Consider the following 20,531-nt stretch of genomic DNA (forward strand, 5'->3'; position numbering starts at 1 on the left):
AACATACATCGAAAACAAAAATATACATACATCGGTTGTCTTCCATTATTTACATTGGTTGTCTTTCGGTATTTACAACAGTTACGGTTTCTTGTTTTATGTTCTCCAGTAGGCGTTGAGGTCTAGCTGGGTCGTCGCTCTCGCCCTCCTCCTCTAGTTGTCTGGCATTCCCCCTTCCCTCATCAGTTCTTGGGTTGGCGTGATGACTTGTATTTTGTTACTAGCTGGGCACAGTTGGACGCCATGCCTCTTTATTCCCCCCCCTTTTTGTTTGTGTTTGTTGCTATGCCGTGGCTTCCCTCTCCCTTCCTCTGGCTTTTATTGGCTGTTGGCTACAAACAGGTCTTGGAACAACTGGGTGAATGGCTCCCATGCTTTGTGGAAGCCCTCTTCCGACCCATGGTTGGTGAATTTAATTTTTCTCCATTTGGAGAAATTCCAATAGGTCGGCAACCAGACTGTAGCTTTGGGTGGTGCTGATCACCACCGAGCAGGATTAGGAAGGCAAAGGCAATGGCGTCGGTCTTTCCATGAAGAGATCTGGCTGTTCTGAAACCCGAAGACTGCCACTCTCAAGCATGGCTCCACCCTCATCCCCAAGTTGGACATCGCCATGAAGAAGCTGTTCAGAACATGTGGGCGGAGTTGGCCGGGCCTCCTTGGCACTGTTCGCATTTGTCCTCCATCTCCGAGAAGAACCTGCTCATTCGGGTTCTGGTTAAATGAGCTCGATGTACCACTTTCAGCTGCATTAAGCTTAGCCTTGCATGTGTGGAGGTGAAGTTGTCCCTGTGTAGTGCTTCATTCCAGAGTTCCCACTCTATTTCAGACCCAAGGTCTTCCTCCCACTTTTCCCTTATCTCATTGAGTGGTGTGCGTGCCTTTCCTAGTAGTCCCCCATACAGTTCGCCACAGTTCCCCCTCCCTAAGATGTCCATGTCCAGTAAGTCCTCTAACAGAGATTGTTGCGGTGGTCAGGTGTACATTTTCTGTTTCCCTATGCAAGAAGTTTTTGAGCTGCATGTATTTTAGCTGATTCTTCCCCCCCCCACACCTTTGAGCTGCATATATTTTAGCTGATTCTCCCCCCCCAATCCTGTCTCCATCTTTTGAAGGTGGCTGACGCGAGCCTGTGGTTGTTGCAGATGGGGGTTTTAACGGACATTTTGGTTAATCCGAAGTGCTGTCATAATTGGTTCCACGACCAGAGTGTGGCTATCACCACTGGGCTCGTTGAGTGTTTGCTCGGTGGGGCTGGGAGCGCAGCTGTGGCTAGGGGCCGGCGGGAGGTCCGCATGCAGGAGCCCTCCTCCATTTGCACCACTCTGCTTCTGGCTCCTTTATCCACCCCTTTACCCTTTCTGCATTGCTGCCCAGTGGTAATATTGTAGGTTTGGGAGGGCTCGGTTCTCATTCTCTGCAGGACCTTTTTTGTGGATCCTAGGGTCGCCCCCCCCACCCGAACACCATGATTAGTTTTTCTAATGAGTTGAAGGCGGCCTTGGGGATGTAGATCGGTATAGATCTGAACAGGAAGAGGAATCTGGGCAGTACGCTCATCTGGACCCTTCCTGCCAAGGAGAGTGGGAGTGTATCCCACCTCTGCAGGTCCTTTTTAACTTCCTCCACCAGGTCAGATTCCATTTGTGGATATGTGTTTAGTCATGGGCGATTTGGATCCCCAGGTAGCGGAATTTGTGTCAGGCCTGTTTAAATGGCACTCCCTCCAGTTCTGCCCCTTCCCCTTGCAGGTTCACTGGGAAGACCTCACTTTTGCTCAGGTTAGTTAAAAGGCTTTATGTATCACCTTTAAAATCCTTCAGTGGATTCTACATATTGGAATAAAAGCGGAGTTATCAATGTAGTGTCATGAGGAGCCTCCTGACAGTATCAGGCCTTGTGCATCTATTACATAATGAATAAAGATGGCTGGTGTCTGGCTAACACTATTTTCTGATGGCAGTGAACAGAGGGGGAATAGTTTGTCAAGGTAAGAAATTGTGCGGACTTGCGTTTGGAATTCCAGTTATCAATTTGCTCCCGAGTTTTTGCCAAAGTGTGAGTACACAAAAACAGCAGCATGTGAATTCTCAACTCTGACTGCAAAAATATTCAATTATTTTCGGGAAAAAAACAGCATGACAGCCGATTCCCTTCCCCCTCCCAAGAGGAAAATATTTTTAGCTCCTGCCTATACATTACAGATCATAATTACAAGACACAGAAGCCACTGCAATCATCTGTTAATGCCAAAATCTGCATGTTGGTGGCATCTGCACCTATGGGGCTATCAACTGATCGGGCAGCTTTATAGCTCAGCTCTCATACCCCAAAAGCATTGTTGCTCTTCAAAACACGCGGTTTATATTACTGCCCCAGTGGGAAAAATATGATGCAGATTCCAACAAGCTACATCACCACCTTGTCTCTGAATCAGAAATCTGATCATTTTCCTTCCTTTAAAGAATCCCATCCGAGTGGAATGTCCAGGTCAGTGTTCACGCGGATGGACTGAGGTGACGGAATTGATTCCATCCCTCGTCTCTTCTCCTCCACAACCTCCTAGTAAACGCCCAATTTCTCAACACTTACCCCAGATTTTCCTTTCAAAACAATAATAATAATCGCTTGTCACAAGTAGGCTTCAATGAAGTTACTGTGAAAAGCCCCTAGTCACCACATTCCGGCGCCTGTTGGGGGGGGGGGGGCGGTACGGGAATTGAACCCGCGCTGCTGGCATTGTTCTGCATTGCAAGCCAGCTATTTAGCCCACTGTGCTAAACCAGCTCCGAATGAATAAAGATGGCTGGTGTCCGGTTAACACAATTTTCTGATGGCAGTAAACAGAGAGGAAAGAGTTTGTCAAGGTAAGAAATTGTGCGGACTTGCGTTTGGAATTCCAGTTCTCAATTTGCAGTTCTCAAAGCAGATTGCAAACTCACTCTGTGATGAATCGCTGACTTAAAGTCTTATTAAACATTATCTGTAACATTTCTTACAATGATTAATATTAAATTAAACTAAGGGTGTGCTTTAAGATACACACAGCCCATTGCTCTCTGATGTAAAAGGCATTGCAATGCAGTAATATAACCGCTTCTCAAAATAAACTGCCCACTACAGATCAGGCAGCCACATACAGGCATGGACTAGATCACCAGGACTGGCCAAGCAAGCTTCCATTGAGGTCAACCTGGCAGTCACACTGGGGTTACAGTTCCACCAGTCCTGGAAGCTCACTGGCACTTTTCATACAAATCCAGAATGTGAATTCTGACAGGCTATTTGGGGAAAAGAAAGATCCAGGGATCATTGGATGTCGTGTTCTCCCTTTTACTTTTGTACTGTATGGTTAAACTCTGTTTAACTGCAAGAGTAGTGAAGGAGTATGACGATAAGCAAAGTTCAGTAGATTCTGTGCATAAGATATTTGAGAAGCAAAACAGAAGGCTTGTAAATAAAACTAAGGCACACAGTATTAAAGGAAGAGTTATAACATGGATAGGAAGTTGATTAAAATTCAGAAAAGAGAGAGCAGTGATTAATTAATGTTTTTAGACTAGAGGGACTTCAACAGCAGTGTTCCTAAGGGGTCACGTCAGTGTTACGAAGTATTTAAATGGGTAAAAATGCACAATATAGCACATTCTCCCCATCTGCATGGGTTTCACCCCCACAAACCAAAGATGTGCAGGTTAGGTGGATTGGCCACGCTAAATTGCCCCTTAATTGGAAAAAAATAATTGGGTACTCTAAATTTATTATTTTTAACTGCACAATATAAAAAATTGCAGTCAATCCGAAAAATAATTTAACAATGAACAAGTTGTATGTAGGCAACTTGAAGAGAAAGGGAGACTAGATTTAGTTGGTGTCAGATTAAGTTTAATTTTACAGAATATGAACCAATAGATTTTGAGAGAAAGAAGTACATGAAATGATGTGGCTTGAATTTTTATTTTTATTTTTCCATTAAGGGGTAATTTAGCATGGCCAATCCACCTACCCTGTACATCTTTGGGTTGTGGGCATGAGGCCCATGCAGACCCGGGAAGAATGTGCAAACTCTGCACGGACAGTGACCTGGGGCCGGGATCGAACCCAGGTACTCAGCGCCGCAAGGCAGCAGTGCCAACCACTGCGCCACCATGACCTCCCAATGATATGACTTTAAAAAGAATAGTAAGACTTGTTACTCAGATACATTCATTTTAAAAAGATCAACAAATTGATAAAAAAGTCAGACTGTGGAATCCTAAATTTAATAAATAGCATGCAGTATCAAAGTAAGGTATTGCAAAATGTGACACAAATATTCTAATCAATGAACCTTTGCAAATAATTGATTAGAGTATGTGTGTCACATTTTGCATACCTTACTTTAGGAAGGATGTCAATGCCATGGAGAGGGTATAGAAGGAATCCATAATGATTATTCCATGGATGAGAAGCTTTGTTGTAATCCAATGGCAAGGCCAGCATTTGTTGTTCAGCCCCGATTGCCCTGGAACCGAGTGGCCATTCCAGAGCGTGCATCATGTAATTTGAGCTTCATAACGGCCTGATTCTACGTGTTGCAACTGATGCCTGTGTACTCTATAGTTTTTAAAGTGACAACATGAATTAGAGACATCCCAAAACACTGTTCTGGTCTCCACGTTACAAAAAGGATATTGAGGTGTTGGAGAATGTGCAAAGAAGATTTGCAAAAATGATGCGAGAATTGAGAGGTTATAATCATCAGGAAACACTGAACATGCAGATTATTTTCTTTTGAAAGGGACTGAAAGATGATCTGAAAGAGGTCTAAAAATATGATGGGGATTTGATATGGTAGATGTGGAGAAGAGTCCACCCTCAGTGGAGCCCAAAACTAGGAGCCATAAACATAAGACAGTCACTAATACATCCAACAAAAAATTCAGCAAAAGCTTCTTTACCCAGAGCTGTGAGAATGTGGAAATGGCATGGAGTGGATGAGGTGAATATCATTGTTGCATTTAAGAGAAAGTTAGATATACACGAGGGAGAAAGGAACAGGAGGATGTATTTATAAAGTGAGCTGAAGCAGAACAGCAGGAGGCATAAACATCTTAATACTCCAGTTGGGCCAAATGGCCTGTTTCACGCTGTACATTTAAGGCAAGGTATGAAATGGACTTCCAGGAACAATGGCAGAAGCTGAATCTTACCGGGATTGATACTGTTGAATACAGTCAAAGCTGCACTGGGGATTGTCCCTGCCGACATTGCAAAGGTAAAATGTGAATGTCCGCACTTCATTTGGGCAATCTGGCCTCGGAATGGTGATCCGCTGTTAGAAAGAAAAGAAAATGTCAGCTTTTCAAAAACAAAATCCAGCATGTTCCAGAGACAATCAACACACTTCAACCTCCCTGAGTATGGGGCTCAAATAGGAAACAGATTAAAAAGCTGTAAAAAAAAAAAAAACATTCATGGCCCTTTGGGAACAACAAAGTGTTGTCCTCAGCTCGATTGGTTGAACTTCTGCCTCTGTCAGGAGGAAATGGGCAGAGGTTTCACTCCAGTGGACCCCTTGGCCAAACTGAAAGATTGCCACATTGTCAGAGATGCTATCAGATGAGATTCTACTTCCCTGTTTGGATACAGATAAAAGGTCCCATGGCGCTATTCAAAGAATATCAGGGAGTTCTTGTGGTATCCAGGCCAACATTTTTCCCTCAACTAAAACACATGAATTGGTCATTCATCACTTTGTTACTTGTTGGATCTTGCTGTGCTCAAAAGCCACCATGGTGGCCTTGCACATAATGTATCCAATAATGTTTTGTGCATTTTATGTGTTTTACTTGAACAATTGTATGAGAGGGGCAGCACGGTGGCACAGTGGTTAGCATTGTTGCCTACGGCGCTGAGGACCCGGGTTCGAATCCCAGCCCTGTAACTGTCCGTGTGGAGTTTGCACATTCTCCCCGTGCCTGCGCATGTTTCGCCCCCACAACCCAAAAGATGTGCAGGATAGGTGGATTGGCCATGCTAAATTGCCCCTTAATTGGAAAAAATAATTGGGTACTCTAAATGTATTTAAAAAAAACAATTGTATGAGAGGGCGAAGGCTCAGTACTACTGCAGACAGCAGAGGCACTGGCAGAATCATGATGTTACTGTTGAGAAAGCGGAGTACCACAATGGTTACTGCAGCTTAGAGGGGTGAAGGCCAAGTGTTGAATTAGAAGCTGACAGTTATCTAAACAGGGCAGCACGGTAGCATTGTGGATAGCACGATTGCTTCACAGCTCCAGGGTCCCAGGTTCGATTCCGGCTTGGGTCACTGTCTGTGCGAAGTCTGCACATTCTCCCCGTGTGTGCGTGGGTTTCCTCCGGGTGCTCCGGTTTCCTCCCACAGTCCAAAGATGTGCAGGTTAGGTGGATTGGCCATGATAAATTGCCCTTAGTGTCCAAAATTGCCATTAGTGTTGGGTGGGGTTACTGGGTTGTGGGGATAGGGTGGAGGTGTTGACCTTGGGTAGGGTGCTCTTTCCAAGAGCCGGTGAAGACTCGATGGGCCGAATGGCCTCCTTCTGCACTGTAAATTCTATGATAAAATCTTGCAGTGATATTCAGTGTTCTAGCACCAGCCCTCATCAGAATCACAAGAGAATCAACGTAGGTTTTATGCTAACTTCAACCCACTCCCAAATGGAATCTCGCCAACTTTGTTACTTTCCAAGAGCCGGTGAAGACTCGATGGGCCGAATGGCCTCCTTCTGCACTGTAAATTCTATGATAAAATCTTGCAGTGATATTCAGTGTTCTAGCTTGGGTCAGAAGGGGTGAAACAATGGCGCAATAAACAATTTGAGGTGAAGGCCTAGATTATATTACAGAAATTGATGGGAGCACTCAGAAGGTTTAGCAGCAGCTGTGGAGGGAGAAACCGAGCTAACATTGCAGGCGATGACTGCTTGCTTATAACTTCAGCAGAGATAATTGTGAGATAGTACACCTTGGTAGGAAGAATGGGGATGTAATTTATTAATTGGAAAGTCCAAGTCTAGGTGAGGTAGAGGAACAAAGGGATCACTCAGTACGAATACACCAATTTCTAAAAATGTGCCAATGGTTAGCAAGGTCATAAAAAAAACAAGCACCAGGTTTTATTTTCAGATGGGTAGAATTGAAAAGAAGGGAAGTCGTGCCAAACCTGTACTGAACCTCAATTAGACCTTACTGCGAACACTGCATACAGTTGTGGAAGTCATACATTATGAAAAGGATATTAAGGCACTGAAAAGGACGCAGAGAAGATTCACAAAGATGATACTAGAAATATGTAGGTATAATATTTCAAGAAAGGACTGACAGGTTAGTTTTCTTTTTAAAAATAAAAGGCTGAGGGGTGGCCTATCAAGGTATTATGAAAGGTTTTGAGTGGACCCAGAAGAGGATGTTTCCCCTTGTGGGGAAGAGCGTAACTATCAGCCATCAATATAAAGAGAGTCAGCAAGAAATCCAATCGGGAATTCAGAAGGAACTGATTTACCTGAGGAGTGGTGAGAACGTGGAACTTGTTATCACAGGAAATGGTTGAGGAAAAGAGTATTTAAGGGGAAGTTAGAAAAGCACATAAGGGAAAAGGAGGACTAGACATTTACAATGAAAGATTTAGATGAGGAATGATACGAGGCAGCTCAGTTGTACCATAAACTCTGACATGGACTCAATGGCCTTTTCCTGAGCCATATGTCCAATGCAATCTTGTGAGATCTGTTGAGCATTTTCAGCATTAAGGTTTTTAATTCAGCATTCCTGCATCCACAGTACTTTTGCTTTAGTTATCTTGTTTTGCTGGCTCTCTCAAACACACTGGCGGAAGGATGTGGTTGCATAACTGCCTCATCTATGGCCATACAATTGTGGATGTGAACTATCTGACAAGCCTTTGATCAAGAACATTAGCGAAAAGCACAATTGCCATTTTAACTAGCAGACAGGATGACACTCCAGAACAAGAGTTTGAGCAGAGGTGTTGGTACAATACCCAGTCGCATCCAGAGTGAGTGTGTGTAGGCACCCCCAGTTCAGTCACAACGTGCACACAGGTCACTCCACTTGAGACTGAGTTGCAATTTCCAAACAAAGAATGCTACTCAATGGGAATCTCCAATAACTCCTTGTGTTTGGCATGTGCAGTATTTTGTACATTGCTTCTGTCCAACATTCCAAACACTGTCCCATTGGAATCACAGACCAGGCACAAGCTGGGTTATGGTAGCACTGTTTTCGCCACATGCAGCAATTTTAGCAGAAACGCTTATTCATCATACAGGTAAATCTATTTTGCACGTGGCAAGTACTTACAAACATGTACTATCATTCTGTACCCAAGGACCGAAAGCACTCATATTGATCAAAAAGCACTCTCCCACTCCCACTTTTTATCCATTTGTTTTCCCAACAAATATACAAAAAAAGGTTAATATTCACATGGAATCGCCATCAGAAGGCATGTTGCGATCACATGCCCAACAATGGGATCTGTTAATCATTTGTTATTCATTAATCAGAAATATAAATTGTCACATCTAGATTCCCAAACCACCACATGTGGGTATTTGGCTGATGGGTTGCACAACATTGAGTTGTCCAATACTGGATCTTTGCACTCTTCCAATTCTGGCCTCTTGTGCAACCCAATTTAATTGTCTATTAGTGGCCATTGGAAATTCAATTCCATTTCTCATGTTACAAAGTAGTGGGTCTGTCTGACAGCACCTGTATATTTAAATGGATTATTCTTTTAACTACTCCAGGATTCTTAAAATTTTTTTTTTAGAGTACCCAATAAAATTTTTTCAATTAAGGGCCAAACCCACGCAGACGCGGGGAGAACGTGCAAACACCACACGGACAGTGACCCGGGGCCGGGAGCGAACCTGGGACCTCATTGTCTCGAGGCAGCAGTGCTAACCACTGCGCCACTATGCTGCCTTGAAATTAACATGAATAACAATGAATTTGAGATGAAAATGGAATAACACCCAAGTAACAAGATTAGCAGGAGGCTAAAAACATTAAGGTACGAATGGTCATATCAGAAACATTGTTTTTCAAAGATCAGTGGGGCTATACAAATGACAACTTCTAAAGTCAATGAATTCGCGAGAGGTAGACAGCAGAATCCACAGAGGGGAACATCAAAGAGACTAAACAGTATAACTGCTGGAACTCATTGGGGAAGGAGGCTAGTTTTCCATCCAACAGTCAGACAGGCCAGTTCCATCTACGATTCGAGCTACAGGGGCCTGTTCCATCTAACATTTACAGCCACGGCATATTGTAGATATTCTCCCCTAAAAGACGCAGTTTTGTACCTTTGCTGAACCAGGAAGAGATGCTTTCCCTGACTTGATCACCGAAGCTGTATTGTGTAGTATAACCAGTAACTGGATTTGACGGATAGATATTGCTTGGGGAAAAGGGGTGTTTTAGTTAGTTCAAGGAATGTGGGCATATTAATCTCCTGTCCTGTGTTTTTTCTTTTACTTTAATAAATATTCTTTATTAATTCTTTACACAACAACTGGACTGGTTCCTCACTGGGTTGTACATTATTCCTCACATTAGTTGAAACAAAAATACATCACTAAGAACCATTGTTTCGAGTTATCCTTCAGGGTTTTGAGACACCTTTTCAGATAACATCAGGATTTTGAAAAGCAGAATTCCTTTTGGATGTGGAGAATTTGTGATTTTTTAAAAAGGTAGTGAGAATGTGTCATCTAAAATAAGGAGACCAGAGTCCAGGCTTATTTTGAAGTAGACAATATAACCGTAGCAAATTTGAAAAGTGTACCCAAAGCTAAATTGATGGAATTAGCAGATAAATTGGAATTTGGATTATTTATAGGGGCTAAGAAAGCTGAAGTAGTTGAAAGCATAGCACCCCATTTAAATGTACAAGTGGTGAGAGATGGACCCAGTTACATCAAAATGTGGGAAAATTGAATTAGCTAAAATTCAATTACAAAGAGAAATAGAAATGGAGAAATTAGAAATGCAAGTGGAAATGCAGAAGTTAGCAATGGCAAAAAGAGAAATGGATAAAGAGAGGGATCAAATTAAAATGCAGTGAATTTCAGCAAATTGCATTCAGAACAACAGAGCTGGATGAGGAAGAAAGTCTTGAGACATACAGGTGCAAGTCAATCCCCAATGTTGTGGGATAAAGATAGTTGTTGTCCGGAAGGGATATGAAGGAAGAGATTCTTATCAGCAGCATTCATGGCGAAACAAGAAAGATTCCTTTGGTAAAAATAAACTCAATGAGTTGCTCTAAGACAGGAGAAGTGGTTGTAGAAAAGGTAGAAACATTACCATCGCATGGAGTCATTTCATTCTAGGGACATAGCAGGATCACAGATAGCAGTGATGCCGATAGTGGTGGAACAGCCAATAAAAAAACCCAGATACAGAGAAATTGCAAACAGACCATCATGGGTTATTCCTGATTGTGCAGTGATGATATCACAGAATCATAAGCTAAGATAAAGGAGGGAGCACAGAATGAGACCAGTGAGATCAGGTTATCTGATACAACCGTTAGCCAGCTAAATGAAGAGGAAACAGACAAAGGGAAAGGGAGAGACAAATGTGTTTAATTCAAAGATACCGATAGAATTCCAACAAATCTATTAGACCGCTTACTCAGCATCGGAACTCAGCGTATTCTTGAATGTTATGTCCAGCTCCAAATACTAATAAGAGAATGGCACCCACCGCATGTCAGTGCAGAGGACAAACGGGCAGAAATACATCCAATTTTATTACCTCCTGGATATAGGAAACTGACTCTAAGGCTAGCTCATGAAATTCCATTAGGGGACATCTCGGAATAAGAAAAACCCAAGCAAAGATTCAAAAACAATTTTTTTGGCCCGGACTACAGGAAGATGTAGGTAATTTCGGTCAAACTTGTCAAGTAATGGGGAAACCACAAGCAGAAATAAAACCAGCACTGCTGATCCGTAGTCCAGCTTTTGAAGAACCTTTTACAAGAGTTCTAATCAACTGTGTAGCCCGTTGCAGAGAATGAGAGGGGAAATCGATACTTGTTAACCACTGAATACATCCACTAGATTTCCTGAAGCCATACCATTAAGAACCATTACAGCCAGGAGAGTGTTAGAGGAATTAACAAAATTCTTTACGACTTCCCATAGAAAAGTTACAGCACAGAATGAGGACATTTGGTCCATCTTGTCCACGCCAGCCCAAGGACATCCAGGTGCCCTTTCTAAACCCAATTACCAAAGGAGATGCCATCCGATCAGGGATCAAATATTATTCAAGATTATTTAAAGAGGTCATGACTAGCCTGGAGTTAAAACGATACAAATCTTCGGCATATCATCCAGAGTCACAGGGAGCATTAGAGTGATGGCATCAAACTTTGAAAACCATGATGAGAGCATATAGGCAAGATCATCTTCATGATTGGGACAAAGGGACTCCATTTTGATTACTCGCCATTAGAGATGCACTGAATAATTCTACCAGATTCAATCATTTTTAAATGGTCTATGGACATGAAGTTATAGGACCTAATGAAGCTAATCTAAGAAAAATGATTAAGCTAGAAATCAGAAACTACACTTTTCGACTATGTCTCAAATTTCAGAGAAAGATGGAATGGGGCTTGTGAGGTGGCACGGAAACATTTAAAAAGTGCAGCATGGAACAAAATCAATGGCTGGTCGGAAAGCACAGACTTCTAGTTTTGTAGCAGGGGAAAATGTGCTTGTGTTATATTACCTGTGACTGGCGAACCACTGACAGCCAGATTTAGTGGACCGCATATCATCGAAAGAAAGTTGTGGGGTAAATTATCTGGTACGCATGCCAGATAGACGTAAATTCCATAGACTATGTCATATTAACATGCTTAAAAATATTGGGATTGAGGAGATGAGGACAAGCAGGAGATCTTGATAATAACGAGAAAGGGAAAAGCAGGGTTAACTGCAGACAGAGACTTCCCTAAAATTCATTTGGGTAATGAGGAAGTCCTGAAAAATTTAAACAACTGGTTAAGTTATCTTCCAAATGAGAGTTGGAGCAAAGTGCAAGAGTTACAGCAGTCCTATAAACGTATTTGTGGGGACAAATTAGGTGGAATGGAGATAGCAATGCATGATATAGATGTGGGGGACACAGTTCCAATAAAGCAACATCTATATACGTTAAATCCAGAAAGGTTATCACAAGTACAAAAGAAAATTGAATATATGCTCCAAAATTACATTACTGAATTGAGTTCTAGTGTTTGGAGCTCGCCTATCGTACCAGGGCCTAGGCCAGATAAAACACAAAGACTTTGTATGGACTACAGGAGAATGAATAACGTCACCAAGAGGGATTTGTTTCCTATTCCACGTTTGGAAGAATGCACCGAAAGAGTTGGACAGGGCGGCAAGGTAGCGCAGTGATTAGCACTGCCGCCTCACGCCGCCGAGGACCCGGGTTCGATCCCGGCCCCGGGTCACTGTCTGCGTGGAGTTTGCACATTCTTCCTGTGTCCGCAGGGAGTTTGCACATTCTTCCTGTGTCTGCGTGGATCTCACCCCCACAACCCAAAGATATGCAGGCTAGGTGGATAAGCCACACTAAATTGCTGTTTAATTGGAAAGAAATAATTGGGAGTTGGACAGTCCAAATTCATCACAAAGATAGACTTGCTAAAGGGCTATTTGGCATGTACCTTTGACCGAGCAGGCAAAGGAAATCTTCATATTAATAATGTCAAATAAATTTTACCAATTCAAAATTAAGCGGTTCGGGATTAAACTTCTTGCGGGTGCTTTTAGGAACACTGGGTGTAAATTCTCTGACGTATAGTTGTATTGTTAACGCATGCTCTTAAATCTTTGCAATTGTTGATAAGATAGAACAGATAGGAAATTGAGAAATGAAAGTCTTTTTCAAATTAAAGTGTTTAATTTCTAAAAAGAGGGGTTGTGCCAGGAATGTGGGAAATTAACGAGATTATCGATCAGTGAATTTGAGACAAAAATAAAATAACATCTAAGTACCAAGATTAGCAGGAGGCTAGAGACATTGAGGTACGAATGGTCATATCAGAAACATTGTTTACCAGAGATAAGTGACAAATGGTAACTTCTAACAGCAAGGGACTTGCAAGAGGTAGACAGCAGAATCCACAGAGGGGAATATCAGAGACTGAACAATAGAACTGCTAGAACTCATAAGGGAAGGTGGTTAGTTCTCCATCCAACAGTCAGACAGGCCTGTTCCATCTAACATTTACAGCCATAGTATATTGTAGATATTCTCCTCTAAATGACACAGTTTTGTGTCTTTGCTGAACCAGGAAGAGACATTTTCTCAGACTTGGTCACTTAAGCTGCATTGTGTGGCATAACTATCACCCAGATTTGACCTGTAGATTTACTAAGATTGGATGTTGCTTGGAAAAGGGGGTAGTTCAGGGAATACAAAGAAAAGTACAGCACAGGAACAGGCCCTTTAGCCTTCCAAGCCTACGCCGACCATGCTGTCTGTCTAACCTAAAACCTTTTACACTTCTGGGGTCCATACCCTCTATTCCTATCCTTTTCATGTATTTATCAAGTTTCCCCTTAAAAGTCACTATCGTGCCTGCTTCCACCACCTCCTCCAGCAGCGAGTTCCAGGCATCCACTACCCTCTGTGTAAAAAAACTTCCCTCGCACCGTAAACCTATGTCCCCTAGTAATTAACTCTTCCACCCTGGAAAAAAGCTTCGACTATCCACTCTGTCCATGCCCCTCATAATTTTGTAGACTTCTATCAGGCTGCCCCTCAACCTCCGTTGTTCCAGTGAGAACAAACCGAGTTTATCCAACTTCTCCTCATAACTAATGCCCTCCACACAAGGCAACATCCTGGTAAACCTCTTCTGTACCCTCTCCAAAGCCTCCACATCCTTCTGGTCGTGTGGTGACCAGAATCAAACACTATATTCCAAGTGTGGCCTAACTAAGGTCCGATACAGCATGACTTGCCAATTTTTATACCATTATGGGCCAGGGCTTAGAAACTCCAAAGTATATTTCGAAGTCCACCTGACCTACATCCTTTGTGTTGAATTTGGCTAGGATGAGCACAAGAACCTTCCCTTCAGGTGTAATTCAACAGTCTTCCACTTTAATCAAAACAAGCTTTATTCTAAGAACTTAGTTAACATTTGAATAAACACACACAGCACAATTTTTTATCAATTACAAACATAAAGACACCACCCAGCTAAAGTAATCTATGTATAACACTTAATGAATTCCCCCTTAACTGTTCCAATTCAAAAGCAAAATCCCATAAACCAAAAAACCCTTTTCAAGGGCGTGGCCCAGCACTCTGCATTATCACTTGAATAAGACTGGCTTTCCTGAGATTCTGGCCCTGCCTCACTAGCGGGTTTAAACCCTTCCAGAAAGAAAACTATATCTTTTAAGTTACCAAAGCAGGTAGCTATAGTCAATGTTTTTTTTTTACTGGAACAGATGTTTAAAATGAAAATAGAAAGACTGGCCAAAAAACTTATTTTCTCTGTCTGTAGTCCACAGCTGTCGATTCTGAAAGCGAAAGTAAAACAAATCTCCCAGCCACAGATCAGCTCCACCCACACAATGATATCACTGAAGCCATGTGATAAGACAAAAATCTTTCTTGAAGGCACACTCCCATGATAATACTCCATGCCCCAGCTGATGAACGCAAACATGCCGTATGCCCTCTTGATTACCTTCTCCACCCCGTTGCCACTTTGTGACCTGTGGACCTGTTCATCCAGATCCCTCTGCTCGTCAATATGCTTAGGGTTCTGCCATTTACTGTATGTTTCCTACCTGTATTAGACCTTCCAAAATGTGATTATATTTTAGGAACAAGTGCCATAGTGTATATTAGTCTTTTTTTTTTTTCTTTTCTTTTACTTTAAAAATATTCTTTATTAATTGTTTACACAGCGACTGGACTGGCTCCTCACTGGGTTGTACATGGTTCCTCACATTATTCCAAACAGAAATACACCACTAATGTTTCAAGTTATCCTTCGGGGTTTTGAGACATCCTTGCAGATAACATCAGAGGGGTTCTTAACAGCTTCTTTCACGTAAAGAAATTCTCCAAGGGAGGTATAAGAAAAATGTCTGTTCAACTGTGAAGAGAGAGCTTGGGGCAGGCGACAAGAAACATGCTTCAAGATACTGGGTTTGTGGCAGCATTTAAAAATTAACAAAAGTGATAGAGAAATTTCAAGGAGGACTTCCACCTGAAGGCTCTCCCACCCTTGCTGGAACAACAGGAGCAGAAGGGATGCTGGTACAGTATTTAGCTGCAGAGATCAGGAGATCTCAGCTTCCATTCTTGGTGTGTGCTAAGATGATGGAAGAAGTATTGCAATTCTTCAGCACCCCTTGGTTGGAGGAAAGAAATATGTTCCAGGGTCAGAGCTCCTGATGACCTTGGAGTGTTGTAAAGTAAGTTTGCATACTGGGTAGGGGTTTAATGTGTAATTGTGACATACACTGTCTATGCTCACACTGGGTAGTCCAAGTAGGCACATCTCTGTACCACCAGTGGTGCCTTTGTAAGATCCTTCAAATCCAGAAGCAAGAAATCAGCAACCTGTTGCAAGGCATCATGGCATTAATTGCTCAAATCAAGTTCTGTAAGACAGGACACTGTGTGTATACCTGACACCAGACTCCTGAAGCAACTGCTCTATTTGGAACTTGACTGTGGCAGGACACTCCCAGGAGGGCAGTGGAAACGCTTTAGAGATATACTCAAAGCTTCCCTGATCAGATCAAACATCCTTGTTGACTCATGACAGTCCTTGGCTCATGACCAACCGAAACGGAGAGGTTTCACTTGAGAAGGCAACAAACGTATCAAGAGGCGTCACTGGAAAGGTGAAGTTGAGGCATCAAGAGAGAATGAACCAACCTCCAAACTCATTTATCTGACCCTTCAAGCACCATCTGCTCCTTATGTGGTAGAGTCTACAGATCACACAATAGACTTAACAGCCATTTCGAACTCATCAAACTAAAATGGAAACAAGTACTCCTCAACCCTGAGGGACTGTCTAGAGAAAGATCCACTGGGATGGTGTGAGTCAACATTGTCTGAAGGAATGAGAGAGGGAGGAAAGAGAAGAATTGGACAAAAATTTTAATAAGAACTTAATCAGACAAAATGGTCAACAATCGTGTAAATTACATCTCCTGGAGCCGATCCTCTCCAGAACGTTTGGTTACAGCTGCACAAATTGTGTTGGCATTTAACAGAAACATAACAGATAAAGAAACCTACAACCACCAACTGTAGCTGCAGCTCTGACTTGGTCAGAACTTGTGGTTACACTAAGCTGAATATTTCCATGTGTTTGGCTTGCAGTTTAAGAACATGAAAAATAATTGTATAGAGTGCCTGATCCAGATTCCTCTAACCTCTCAATCAATTCTTGTCACATACAGCCACTCTTGCGTAAGTAAATGCAATGTCATTTTGAACATAAGTTCCCACATGGTGGCACAGTGATTAGCACTGCTGCCTCACAATGCCAAGGACCACATACGTATCACCCATGATCAAATGGCAGAGCAGACTTGATGGGTCAATGGCCTAATTCTGCTCCTGTCTCTTATGGACCCAAGTTCGATTCCAGCTTTGGGTCACAGTCAATGTAGAATTTGCATTTTCTCCCTGTGTCTATGCCGGTTTCATCCCACGGAGGGTCAGTGTAGACTTGATGGGCCAAATGGTCTCCTTCTGCACTGTGAGGATTGTATGTCTATGCAAATTGCGATGATTAATCGGTTTTGGTATTTTGATCCAGGGAGGAATGCTGGCCAGTCCTATAGTACTGTATAATTATTAAACATCAACTTAAACCAGTGGAACAGGCAGATGGAGCCTCAGTTTAACTGAGTGGACTGTGGTCAAATAACAAGAATTTTAAGAATCCTGAGAACTCTAAAAACACATGCAGTGTTGAATATCAAGACAGAGGAATACAGTCAGGCACGGATGGAAAGAGACATTGTCATGTAGAAAGAGCAGAACCAACTTGGGCAGCCTTCTAAATTTAATACTTTCAGCGGGAGTCGTTATTCTGGGAGCAGTCCGCCAGCGAATGTCAGTATTCAGGGAACAGTCTTCCCGCGAGTGTCGGTATTCAGGGAGCAGTCCTCCAGCGAGAGGCCATATTCAGGGAGCAGTCCTCCAGTGAGTGTCGGTATTCAGGGAACAGTATCCCATTTTGTGTCGACATTCAGAAACCAGTACCCCCGGGGTAGGTAGGCATTCAGGAAGCAATACTCCAGCGAGAGTCAGCATTCGAGAAGCAATATTCCAGCGAGAGTCAGCCTTCGGGGAGCAATACTCCAGCGAGAGTTGGCATTCCGGAGCAGCACCCCAGGGTGAGTTGGGACTTGGGGAGCAGTACCTCAGTGAGAGTCGGCATTTATGAACTATAACGCCACAAGACTCAGCAGCTGGGAAATTATGCCCCAGCAAGTGTCAACATCTTTGGATCCCGTACCCCAGTGAGAGCTGCACCTGTGCAAATGTTATCTCAGCAGACGTCAGTGTCACCAAGAGTGGAAGGGGGCCAATCAAAAAACTGACAAAAAAATTGACTTTTAAAATATAAACTTGCGGTTACAATCCAGGGAAGAGCACATTCCAGGGCAGTTTATGAAGATGAAAATCTATAATTTCTTCCTAGGGAAGGCAATCTGCTAAAATGGCTCGTCTCACATTCTGATGAGGTTTGATAGAACATGAGCTCCTCACAGATTGATGTTAATCACATAAATGAATGCTGCAAACAGAGAATTTTATATAGGAGACAGAATCTGTACAGGAAACAAGAAAACTTTGGAGGCCGGGAAGAGGAGTATCAGTTAAACATATGGAGAGACGTTTCAAAGGTGATTTGGTGGGATTGGGATGAGGAATTGGTCGGAAATTGATAGCTGCACTGGGGGAGTTGGGATGCTTAAAAGGGTGGTTCATCCATTAGAAATTATTAACTACGAGCAGCACGGTGGCGGTGGGTTAGCCCTGCTGGCTCACGGCGGCGAGGTCCCAGATTCGATCCCGGCTCTGGATCACCGTCCGTGTGGAATTTGCACATTCTCCCCGTGTTTGCATGGGTTTCGCCCCCACAACCCAAAGATGTACAGGCTAGGTGGATTGACCACGCTAAATTGTCCCTTAATTTAAAAAAAAATAATTGGGTACTCTAAATTTTTTATTTTTTTTTAATGATTAACTCTTCCTTGTAGAATGATCTAAAGGCACAATGGCCCTCAACTTTAATATATCACTCAACATGCACATCTTAAAACTACTGCATGAAAGAATCAGATTTGCAACAAATAGCACTTCTCAGGTTATCAGATTAGAACGAGCTTAGCCAGGGTTGGAAACGGGTGCGGAGACAGATATCATAGCCTTCGCCTCGTTGAGCGCCCAAAGGCGGGTCCTGCTGGGATGGAGAGCAGCCTCTCCACCCAGTGCCCTGGCGTGGCGGGGGGACCTGTTGGAATACTTGACCCTTGAGAAGGTTAAGTTTGAACTGAGGGGAAGCTCGGAGGGGTTCTACAAGTCATGGGCACTATTTATTATGCACTTTCAAGAACTGGATAACATCGAACATTAGTTTTGGGGGGGGGGGATTGGTGGGAGGGTTGAGGGGGAGGGGGGCTGTGTATATTAAGGATGACTATGGGTAATCCCCGATTCCATTTTGTCATTTGTTTATGTAAACATGCGGGCTGATGTTTGGGGTTGGTAGGAGGATGGGATCATTGTTATTGTTATGGGGATTGACATATCTGTTGCTGATTATTGTTTATTGTTGTGGGTGTAAATTCGGGAGAAAATGTGAAAAAGGAGAATAAAAATATTTATTAAAAATTTTTTTTTTAAATTAGGAAGAGCTTGATAGCAAATGAATGGTTGGGGAATCTAGAACCGGGGACACAGTCTCCGGATACAGGACTGAGATGAGGAAATGTTTCTTTAAAGGGCAGTGAACGACTTCCGGTTGCGGCGATGCCCAGCTAAGCCGCACGTTTCGGCGGCTCCAGCTCAAACGGACCTTCGGGCTCTTTTAAGAGCCCCAACGGGGAATTCTTTCAAGACGAAACCCGGTGTGGGGTGAGTTAACAGGGAGTCCCCCCCAACGAAAGAGAAAAATATCGGCGACGGCGGCTACATCGCGAAGAATCCTCGAGGATAGGGACAGGAGGAAAAAAGGAGCAAGATGGCGGCGGAGAAAGCCCAGGCGACATGGGGGCCCGACCAAGACGAATTTTTAAGACGGCGTGTGGAGCTACTTAAGAAGGAGGTGCTGACCCCGATGCTACAGGCAATTGAGGGGCTTAAGGAGGCACAAAGGACCCAGGAGACGGAGCTCCGCGTGGTGGAGCAGAAGGTGACGGATAATGAAGACGAGATCCTGGGCCTGGCGGTCAAAACGCAGACGCACGAGGCGCTCCACAAAAAGTGCATTGAAAGGATTGAGGCCCTTGAAAATAGAGCACGAAGAAAGAACCTTCGGATACTGGGTCTCCCCGAGGGAGTGGAAGGAGCGGACTGCGGGGCTTACGTGAGCACGATGCTAAGCTCGCTGATGGGAGCTGAGGCCCCTTCGGGCCCCTTGGAAGTGGAAGGGGCTCATCGGGTCCCTGCGAGGAGACCAAAGGCGGGAGAACCACCTAGGGCGACAATCGTGCGATTTCATCGCTTCAATGATAGAGAAGTGGTTCTGAGATGGGCCAAAAAGGTACGAAGTAGTAGATGGGAGAATGCGGTAGTACGGGTGTACCAGGATTGGAGTGCGGAGGTGGCGAGAAGGAGGGCGAGTTTTAATCGAGCCAAGGAGGTGTACACAAGGTGAAATTCGGGATGCTGCAGCCGGCGGGACTATGGGTCACGTACCAGGAGAGACATCGCTACTTCGAAACGGTGGAAGAAACATGGACCTTTATTAAAAACGAGAAACTGGATCGGAACTGAGGGACTGATCTTAGAGGGGAAATGATACTGCCGATGTATATCGGGATGTAAATTGGGAAGGGGGGGACACCAAGAAATGTGGGCGCCGGTGGGGGGAAAGAAGAGACATAGGCGGGGGATGAGGAATGGGAGTGGGGCGGTAGAGGGAGCTGCGCCACAAGGGGCGGGACAACTATAGAGAATACGGGGCCTACTGTCCTTGTTCCCGCGCCAGAAAGGTGATGGCGGGAAGATAGGCGCAAGGTAGATGGGAGTTCCCCACGGGGGGGGGGGTCAAGGAGTGAGCGGGAGAAGCCGGGGTCAGTTGAAGTCAGCTGGCTTTCGGAAGTAATATGGGGGGAGCAATCACGCTAGATGGGGATCTAGCGGGGGGGGGGGGGGGGGGGGGGGATATAACTGGGTTGCTGCTGCAGAATTCAAAGAGGAACTGGTTAAAGAAAGGGTGGTCGGGGCTGGAA

General features: G+C 43.7%; 1 protein-coding gene across 1 annotated transcript in view; it reads right to left on the bottom strand.

Moving 5' to 3' along the window:
• Positions 1–20,531, bottom strand: part of ell (elongation factor RNA polymerase II) — a 225,952-nt gene that overhangs the window by 100,759 nt on the left and 104,662 nt on the right. Inside the window, exon 3 of the mRNA XM_072482383.1 lies at positions 5,193–5,314. Coding sequence (XP_072338484.1) covers positions 5,193–5,314 — 122 coding nt within the window. The remainder of the gene's footprint in view (positions 1–5,192; positions 5,315–20,531) is intronic.

Source organism: Scyliorhinus torazame, chromosome 18 (genome assembly GCF_047496885.1).
Source record: "Scyliorhinus torazame isolate Kashiwa2021f chromosome 18, sScyTor2.1, whole genome shotgun sequence".
Taxonomy (NCBI): Eukaryota; Metazoa; Chordata; class Chondrichthyes; order Carcharhiniformes; family Scyliorhinidae; genus Scyliorhinus; species Scyliorhinus torazame.